General features: G+C 31.3%; 1 protein-coding gene across 1 annotated transcript; it reads right to left on the minus strand.

The window, feature by feature from the left end:
* Positions 1 to 1,716: 1,716 nt before the first annotated feature.
* LOC145014360 (uncharacterized) lies at positions 1,717 to 4,294 on the minus strand. Its single transcript, XM_078972736.1, has 4 exons — positions 3,992 to 4,294; positions 2,584 to 3,006; positions 2,375 to 2,473; positions 1,717 to 1,991 (listed from the first exon to the last, which is right to left on the minus strand). Exons 1-4 carry the CDS (start codon positions 4,073 to 4,075, stop codon positions 1,902 to 1,904), a joined length of 696 nt encoding a protein of 231 aa, XP_078828862.1. The 5' UTR covers positions 4,076 to 4,294; the 3' UTR covers positions 1,717 to 1,901.
* Positions 4,295 to 10,733: the final 6,439 nt, after the last annotated feature.

Genomic DNA, 10,733 nt, shown 5'->3' on the forward strand with positions numbered 1-10,733 from the left:
TTTTCAAATAAGTAGTTTAAAAATAACTTACAATAAGAATAGTTAAAAATAGTTAAAAGTAATATTATATAAAAACTCATAATGTTATTTTTAAAAACAAAAACAATGTTTGTTGTATTAAATAATTACAATAAAAGAAACTAACAATATTCTTCAAATTAATTTTAAAATGTTAAAATTCCGAAACCAAATTAAAATAATTAAGAGTTTCTAAATACGTTATTTTAAATAATTTACAACAACAATAGTTTAAAGTAACGTTATACACAAAAATTATATTGTTACATTTATTAACAAAAACAATGTTTAATATTTTAAATAATTACAATGATATAAATTAAAATCTTAAGAAAATAAACTTTTTAAAATTAATTAATCATAACAACAACTATAAATATCGTTAAAACGTATAATATATTTAATTTTATTCATGAGTAACCCGCATCTAAAAACCATTGAGAAAATTGAAATTACAGAATTTTAAAAGATGTCTACATTATCATATAATTCATAATTAACATTTTAAAAGACCATTATAAGATTTGTTATATAAGAGGTAAAACATAGTCATTGATATATTTAAAAAACATATATTTGTAAAGATTTCAAAGATATTGTCTGCACAACGCGCATATATCGACTTAGGGGTGAGCATGGTGTGGTTTTAGCGTCAAACCGAACAACAAACCGCAAGGTGCAGTTTTTGAATTCTAGAAACCGTTGGGTGCGGTTTTTCATTGGTTCGGTTTTGCGGTTTTTGAGTGCGGTTTCGGTTTGTAGTGGTTTGGTGTCGATTTTTAAACTGAGTCAAACATATGGTACGATTTTTGATGTTCACCGGTACGATTTTTTTAACTGTGCTGTTCATGTGAATATTTATGATTGTATGAGATGTTGTCATTTCATTTCCTCACATTTAGAAGCTGTAATTTTGAGTATTTTATGTTGTTTACTTGATCACTTCATTTGCAACCCATATTCACAAGCTCATTTTTTATTCAATTGGTGCTTAAAAGTTACAAGATTGCAAGTTGTAGTCCATGTATTGTTTACACTTTACACATAATCATTAAGTCACAAATCCGAAATGACAAACTCACATATTACCTAATTACTAATTATTACCTAATACCTAATTACTAGTTATCGTCAAGTTCAATAATAATGTAAGTATAAATTAAAATTTATTAGCTTTTTAAATAATATGTATAATTGTATAATATAAATTAGTGATTTATTTTATTGTTAATAGGCTTGCGGTTCGGTTTTGGTGGTCTGGTTTCTAGATAAAAACTACACCGCACCAATAAATTCAGTTTTTCAAAAATATAAAATCCGCACTATCGGTTTTTGCGTCGGTTTCGGTTTTTTGGTTGTGGATTATTACGGTTTTTCTTTTATCGGTTCGGTTTTTACTCACCCCGATATTTAAACCTTGTTCTTCTTGTTCACTATAATATCTTATAAATTTAAGTAGTTAAATCAGAATTTTATCAACAGATATGGAACAACACAATGATGGATATGGGCCAGCCCAGAAAGCCCAAACTAAGCAAGTCAATCATAAGATTTGAATTCCATCTTATCACAAGAAAAAAAAATCTCAAATATTCCATATAAAAACTTTCCTGTTTTACCTTACAAGAACATAACTCGGATCCCCAAAAACAGTATCTTTCAAACATACTTTCACATTTTCACTCCATCTTGATATGATTTATTACAAGTAGCATTTCTATATATTCAACAGAAGCTTGGATACAAATCATACAATAACATCCACAAAAGCCGAACAAAAAACAACTCAAGCAGCATCCAGGATCAACAAAGATTTATACATTTAACTACAAGATTCCAGTTTCTTCCAAATGCCGATTTATGACGTTTACCAATCTCTCTGATTACTTTCTGAAGACTTCCGATTCTTCAGCCTTGGCAAACCTTCCTTTGATCCGTGGTTGACCATCTGCTAACGCCTTCCTCGAAGCATACTAAATAAAAAACAAAGTAATAATTTTAGTGACACATGGCCATATAATAAGAATTGTGGGACCCCTATAAGCAATCAATCGTAGGCTACCAATAACTTCACCAGGATGTTACATAGATTCGAGTGATAAATTATTTTCATCATTATTTTTTAGGTCATTAGGTATACACCACGCGTAGTAGCGTGCCACCTCATCACCAACACCATTCCACCTTCAGGTATACATCAGACTTAGACTCCTCATCAGACATAGAAACTTTTTAAAAAAAAAAAAAAAATGATGATTTGTAAAAAGCAAATGCTCCATTATCCATTGTTGACATTAACCTTCCGCTTATGAAAATGGTAAAAGAAAAGATTTTGAGAAACGATGCAGTGATGCACCTTAATTTTTCGGCCAAAATTCCTCTTTGTCTTCTTATTCCTGTATCTCGAAAGCTTCTGCATGCGAGTTTCTTGAACTTGATCACTCGTTACCTGTGGCTGCAACCCAAGAACAAGAATACCCAATGCTCATTTAACCATTTTCTTCATCGAGATCTCAGATACGCATGCAAACACAATGAAGAAATTAAAGTAATCAAAAACCAAACCTTTATGTATCCTTCACTGCAAACCCTTCGCATACCATGAACATTCTTCAAATCCATTTCAGTAAAATTCATGGAAATCGGTCTCATTTGATCCGCGTCCACTGAGATTAAACTATCAGAGCTAACACTTTTTGTGAATGTTCCAAAAGGATACAAAATTTCTTTAACAGCGATGTTATCGTCTGTTTTGAAATCTGGAAACTCTGAGGAAGATGATGTTTCTTTTGGCAAGATATCTTTATATTCTTCAAAGAGATTGCTCATGAAGTCCTCATCTTCAAGTAATTCAAGATATGTAAACTTATTTTCTGGAAAGATGATGTCTTCTCCACACAGGGTTATCATTGGTTGTTCTATTATGGGTTCTGGTGCTTTGAAAAGATCCTCTTTGAACCCGAAGTCATAATCGGATATACTAGAGACCTAAAACAAGAAAATAAAAGTTACTAGAAACAGATCATATATGATCAACCATGTTTTATTGAAATGCGTTCCAGTTTTGTTACATATTAGTTTAACAAGTATTTGTTCCCGATTTGTTATATCATTAGTTTAACAATTAAGTACAAATTTATTGAAACCAAGTGTTTTCAGTGTTAGAGATTTTTTATTCTAGCAAATGTTAGCATACTTGTTTAGTTTCCACTAAAAACATTTCCTAAGAAACAAAACTAACAATACATGTGGCAATAGTGTAATTACTACAATCAGCATTAATATTTAGCATTATAGTACGCATCAACAATTAATTAGATGCTTGATAGTTCCCTTCATAGATTCTAGGAATTAAGTAGTTTGAATAAGAACATTTCGATAAATTAAAAAATTATTAGGTTGCCATCATCTTTTAATCGTTTCAATAATTCTAGTCTACATCATTAGGGAAGTTGGGAGTCATATCATTAAGAGTGATCAAATGCCGTACAAAAAAAGAGTGATCAAGGCAATATCTAGTTAAAAAGACAGAAAATTCATAATAAAAAACTAAATTAAAAGTCGAGCCATTAAAACTTAAAAAAATTTTGAGTGATTAAATCTTGAAAATGACATAAAAATGAATTACATAATGCAAGAAACTTCATAGAACTTGTTTACCATTTACGAATTGCCATTTTATTTGAAACAAAACTAGCTAATATATCTTTTTTACATCTTAACAATAAACAAAACTAATTAAAAAAATATAATGGTTTTAACAAAGACACCAACAAAAAAAAGTCAACATTTGTTGAGAGTCAGTAAACCTTACAGATTAAATTGCTAACTTAACACAGAAAAAGCACTCATAATATAAAAACCAAGCATTGCAAACAATGATTTCTAAAAACTCAAAACTAACAAGCAAGCAACTGATTGTATCACCAATAAAGATAGATTCAAACAAGAAAACCAGTGAAAATGGAATTACCAAACAAGAATTAGACTTCTGTGAGTGACAGAAATCATTAAAGTGCTGATCATCAGGTGAGAAATTCTCAAAATAATGGAACATTGAGCCGCTATATGCATACACTTCTTTTTTGACCAAAAAGTCAAAACCTCTTCTTTTTCTTCAGCGATTTGAAGCAAAAAGATCGCACATCTAGATTGCTAATGGAGTAGAAGCCACAAGCCAAGAAAAGTACCTAAAGAATAGTAAAAGGTACAACACTTCGTCAGAACACAGTTATAGGAAAAGAAAGGAGAAAAGGATCGACAGAGAGACTATTAGCGTATTATTACTCTCTGCATTCTTGGTAACTTCTTCTTTAATTTATATGGGAATGAACTACAAAAAGACAGCCATTAATGGACCCTCCTCTTTTGTCCAGCTCTAAGCTCGTTTCTTGTACCACCTTTCACGAGATTAATAATGTTTATATTGATTTATGTAACGACATAATTTTTTTATGGGCTAATAACTATAATGATGAAAAACGAAATATCATGTTCATCAAGATAATCATATTTGTTAATTACTTCTAATATTTTAAACAGTTTTTTTGAGAAATAACGAAAAAAATCATCAAGTTTGGAAGTTGGTCAGTTGCGAGAAATGCGTTATAAGTTGCGAAAAAAAACTTTTTAACAAAAAGTTTGTTATGAATTAACATGGATTTCAAAATACTTTTCATACGAAACGAAATGCAATTAGTATGCAATCGAAATTTGAATTTGACTTGATATTTAATGTAAAAAAAGCATGACGTTGAGTCGTATGTATATATAAATCTTGACTTATAGTTTGTGTAAGATTGATAATCTTTTGCTTCATCTCAAAAGGGTTTAGTTCAGACCCTAAAAGATTTCTTGTCCCACTTCAAGAGGCATTTTCTTTTTCTAGGGAGCTGGGTTGGAGGGCTTGCTCTCTGTTTTCCTCACAACTAAAGGAGGAAGCTTTTAGACCTTTACAAAATGCTCATCCAGGAGAAACTCTTTGACATTAAAAAGGTGAAACAAAACGAGTCAACTTAGAACCCGATAGAGAATTCAAATATGTGACGACCTCAAAGAAGTAAGGAAGAAAATTTGTTAAAGAAAAGAAAATTAACCAGTAAATGTTAAAAGGTTTTGAACAACAAAATAAGAGCTGAAAACCAATAATTTCGAAGATCTCTTTTCTAAATGCAATTTTTGGAAGTTCTAGACCTTCTCCTTAGTAACTTCTAGGCTTGGTAAAACTTGACATGACAAAACAACCCAACATGAAAATATATAGGTTTGGTAATAAATTTCAACATATTTAAGTAAATGGATTCACATAACACAACTAATATGACCTAAATTATACATATTTTATGGGGCATTTAGGATACTTTTGTAGTCATTTTTATGACTAAAATATGTAAAAATGCACTTTATCACATTATATTTATATGCTATATGTAAAAGGGTATGTTGGTGAAATAGTAGCTGATAATGGTCAATTTGAAAATAATTTCGTAAAGTATTGAACAAAAAAGACAATTAGAGTTAAGCATTGCACACACCCTGGCGGTGGAAGCGCCGAGGGTTGACCTTGCCGCACAATTCCAGAACATAAATTTATCTTTTATTAATAACATCAATTACATTGACTAAACTAAAAACTTATCTATCTTCGTGCAACCTTCTCTTCCTTGCACTGAGCTTCCTTTTATCTTAGGAATACATACGATTTTTGAAAACGTCAACTTGATGTTACTGAGTTCACATATTTTAAAAATATCAATGAAGTTCTTTGAAAACTTTTAGGATCTTTATTTAGAAATATCTCCTAGGATTTCCAGATCTAATAATCACATTTTTGTTTACTGAATGTTATCATTAGGACGTACTATCTATCCTAATATTATAAAACATTTCTTTAAAAAGATTTTATTACCTTTAGGATATAATACCTATTATAAACTTTTATAATTTTATCAAATCTTTATAATAGAATCATACAACTACTTGAAGGCGTCCTACTAGGAAGTTTAAATTAAGATTTTCCGAACAACATTACCATGAGCCCCTATAATCGACGTTGTGGACTGATAAATACCCCAATATGATGCTTCATCGGACGTCAAGTAATATTACTTTTATGCTTAAGAAAGTTATCATGTCGGGATTGTAGCTAGCAATCGCAAGTGGGGGAGTCAGCCCCGTATAGATCTATACATATCTTTCTGGCTCTCGCAAGATTAACGATTATAGATTTAAAGTCTAACCAAATTTTGTAAGGCTATAGGATGAATAATAACAGCTCACTAACACATGTTTATTTAATCTTAAGTATGATTATCGTTTTATCATTTCCTTATTTAATCTTTCTTTGATACCATAATTTTTTTATATATACTTAACCTTATATATAATAATTATCTTTTTTTATAGATTTTCTTTGATAGGTTATGGTACATTTAAATATATTGTCTATCCTTTTGTTTTCTTCCATAATTATCACTTATATATATATATATATATATATATATATATATATATATATATATATATATATATATATATATATCTTTACTACTTATAAAAGAAATCTAACTATTTCTATAAATAGATTGAATATAATAATATTATTTTTTTAAGACGTCCAAACTATTAAGCTTGAAGTACAACCCATTTATAATATAATAATATTAAAACTTTAACCATATCCTTTATCCCTTAAAAATCTCGTATCAAATAAATAGAAGACTTCATTTGCAAATTGAACACGTCAATCTCAACACTTCAGCCATTTGAAGTGGTCAATGTCAACAATTTATAGAGGATCTCTTCTCTCACATTGGTAACAAGCCATCTCATAATATCTATCTTCGTAATCCCTTCAAAATAAGAAATATACGCACACTCTCTCGAAGAACCCTAACCAGTAACCAAGACAGTATAACCACCACCACCACAGCCGCTCTGCCTCCTTCCACCTTCAACCAACCACTATCACGACTATCGCCCTTCCTCTCACCCACGACATGAACTTTCTTTTGGAACATAACATTTTTCTTTAAAAAAATATCGTTAAAAGAAGCTATTTGTCCCCGCCGCTGTGCGCGGGTAACGGCTAGTATATATATATATATATATATATATATATATATATATATATATATATATATATATATCTTAATTACCTTATAAAACATTTTTAGTCAAATGCTGAATTTTAAGTCGTACCAACATACAATGCATTTGTACAATCAATTTATGCATTACAAAAAGAGTAGAGTACATATGGTCAACAGTTGAAAAGGTCAAATCTCTTATACCATATTCTTAGGCTATTTTGATCCGGTTCATTCCTTATCTCCGTATTTCCCCAAATCTCGCAATTTCTATTCACAAATCTTGGATATATATATATATATATATATATATATATATATATATATATATATATATATATATATATATATCGCTGACTTTTCCATTTCTAGGGTTTAATTCATCTTTCAGCATTCAACAACCATTGTCACACCTGTCGCTTGGCGCGAGTAAATGGCGTGTGTGTGTGTGTGTGTGTGTGTGTGTATATATATATATATATATATATATATATATCCCCGCTCAACCTATCCGAGCGTCGTATTGTCAGTCTAAACGGATCTAACTAGTTCAAGATTTGTCAAGTCCTTGAATTCCTTAAATTCAACGCTTCCTAGTCAAATCCATTTAGAATCTTTTGTGCCTACCAGCGCATCGAACACTGAGCGTAGACAATTTAATTTTGGTACATTATGCGGATTCAGATTGCCTGTTATCACTTGATAATATCACTTCCCATCACATCACCTACAACCAAAAGAATTAGCAACATATTTTTTATTTTTTGATTTTTAATGTTTTTGGATATTTGAAATTTTCATTTTTTGTTTGGTTTTTGTTTATTTCTCCCCTAAATTTGTGCATGAGTGAGAATGAAGTAAAACAATGCGCAAATTTAAACTAACTTATCCTAAAATAAAATAAGATAAAAATAAAAAATAAAAATAAAATAAAATAAAATAAAAAATAAAAATAGCGGGGATATATATATATATATATATATATATATATATATATATATATATATATATATATATATATATATATATGAGAATCTACTGGTCACACTAAAAGAATCCTTATCTAGAACTGTGGATTAACTTTTCCTCGATGTGCGGATTCTGTCCTTAATTTCGTTATTGATGAGGGTGACTGTGGTGTTCTGATAAGTTAGGTCTGTAAAAGGTTATTTTCTTTCTTTCTGTCTGTTAGTCATATGTTGCCTCCTCTGCGTCATCGAGAGATCCGACCTAGACTGTTAACATATGCAACTCTATATCTATGCATCTTCTATCTATGCAATTATTTCTATCTGTTAGCCATATATTGTCTCCTTTGTGTGGCTTACAATCTGACCTGGTACATAGTATATGCATCATTCTTTTTCTTAATCCCTCTAATACTTCAGTTATTCATATGTTTCATCCTCTGTGTGGTTGGAAGAGATCCGACCTAGGTGTATAGCATTTGCATTCTAAATTTATCTTCTCTCTCAATAATTGTCTGCTCACCCGATGTAAGGAGTATTCTGGAAGTCCCTGATTATTGGAGTATATTAGGAAGCTGGAAACATGTTCTAGTACAATTAAAATTGAACAATTGCAGATTGTCTGTAGATCAAACGGATCAATTTAGGTGGACAACAATATCCATGTTCGTCGTCAGCTAAATGGTCTCTAGGAAATTTATCTAAAAAATATAGGATCAAAAGTGTCGTGTCTTTATTGGCTTGTCCAAATTGATCATAATTTTTCGTGTTTAAATGGATCACAATATCGGCGATCGACCAGACAAAGACATAAAGGTGAAGGTACCGACAAGTGGATTAAGGCTGTCTAACAACTTTGATCCATGTGTCACAAAAGTATATTTAGTGTTAGTTGAGATAAGTTTACTCTTATTGTATTTTATTTTTTATTTATTATTTTATTATTTTTTATTTTAATTTTAATTTTAATTTTAATTTTTTATTTATTTTATCTTAATTTTATAATTGTCAAATTTTAAACTTTTAAATTTTTAGAAATCATTTTATTTTATTTTACTTTATTTCTATTTTAGTTTATGTTAATTTTAATTTTTTAAATCCTCAAAAAGTTTAATTTTTAAAATATTTGGGCTTTGGACTATACCTTACACTGTGTGGACAACACGTATACTTCGAACAGGGTATAAAAGGTGGGTTTACAGTCGGAAACCCTTTTCACTCTTCACTTTTCTATTTCCGGCCGCAAACCCTCTCTCCTCTCTCTCATCTTCGAAAAAAAATATTGTTTTTGTGAAATTGCTCGATTAATCTCAAAGGTATGGCAAAACCGACCATGAATATGTGATTACTTCATGAAATCAACAAGTTTTGGTGTTTCAATCGAAGAAAAAACAATCTGTCAGAGCTTACGGCTGAAGCTTATGGCCCGGGAGCTTACGGTCGTAAACTCCGTTTGCGGCCCTGAGCTTACGGCCATGGGTTTACGGCCGTAAACCCTGGTTTGACCGCAAACTCTAATTTGGTCAAAATGTTTTTTTTTCAGGCCAAAAATTAAATCGATTAATTAAGAAAACTAAAAAAATTAATTGCTCAAATATCATTGTTTTCTTTCTTGGCTTGTTTTAGTGCAGATCAAATAGCTAGCTTGAAATTTGTAGATATGCATAACTTGGCTATTGTGTTGGTTGATCCTCCTGCAGCTCGTGGAGAATTCAAGTCAATGATCCATAGGCTGAGAGACTGCTGCTTGGCTTCTGCAATTACTGTGAATCTCGTGATTTATCATAATACAATTAGGAGTTTTGGCAGACCGCTAAAATGAAAAGAGATCATAATGGAGCAGTCACTGTTGATGCAATTGTGAAAGGATGCAAGATCGTGATTACTGAACAATTTATCAGACAAGCGTTGCTAATTGATGACCAACCAAAATTTCCGACTGAAATTGGGATTGAGGATGCTCAGAAGGTACTTAAGAAGATGGGCTACGAAGGCACTTTTCCTCCCACAGTAAAGAAACTCCTACCACCATATTGGAGATTCCTGGCTCATGTCTCTGTGAGCTGCATTTCTGGGAGGAGATTCGACGCTGATAAGATCTCTTTAAGGAACACTGGAGCTATTGCGTCTCTAGCTGTGGGGGATAGACTTCAACTTCACGACCAGATCTTGATGTTGTCTCTGTAAGGCTATCCCTGCATTTGGCTCAGGAACAAGATAAAGTGCCTTCCCCTAGAGCCAAAGGAATTTCTTTTAGGGAAGGTATCACAGGAGAAGACAATCCTTCCATCGTTAACCTCCAAAAGGAAATAAGTGTGCTAAGTCAAAAGAACATTGAGCTTGACATTAAGGTGGTTGATCTTATGAGTGAAAATATCATGCTTTAGGCTTAAGTGTTTGATTTTGAAGAAGATAAGACGTTAAAGACCAAGCAGATCTCCAATCTTCAGACGCATTTTGGTCTCCTCACAGATTGTTATTTCGATCTGAAGAACAAACTGATAGAAGAGCTTAGTGACAAGTTTAAGTCCTCTATTGATGAATCGAATATGTTTTTACCATCTCAAGATCCTTCGATCGTACCACCATCTGCTCAATCATCCCGCGTTGTAGATCGTTTTGAGTTAGATCCTGTTCAAGATCCTAATGTTGTCGCTCT

Source organism: Lactuca saligna, chromosome 9 (genome assembly GCF_052625555.1).
Source record: "Lactuca saligna cultivar CGN05327 chromosome 9, ASM5262555v1, whole genome shotgun sequence".
Lineage (NCBI taxonomy): Eukaryota > Viridiplantae > Streptophyta > Magnoliopsida > Asterales > Asteraceae > Lactuca > Lactuca saligna.

Bases quoted from the DNA above. Each gene is read 5' to 3' on its own strand.
- LOC145014360 (XM_078972736.1), bottom strand. From the start codon at position 4,075: ATGTTCCATTATTTTGAGAATTTCTCACCTGATGATCAGCACTTTAAT. The intron at 3,007-3,991 runs GTAATTCCATTT...TTCTTGTTTTAG, and splicing joins AGAAGTCTAATTCTTGTTTG to GTCTCTAGTATATCCGATTA. The intron at 1,992-2,374 runs GTGCATCACTGC...TTTTTTATTTAG, and splicing joins ATTTTGGCCGAAAAATTAAG to TATGCTTCGAGGAAGGCGTT.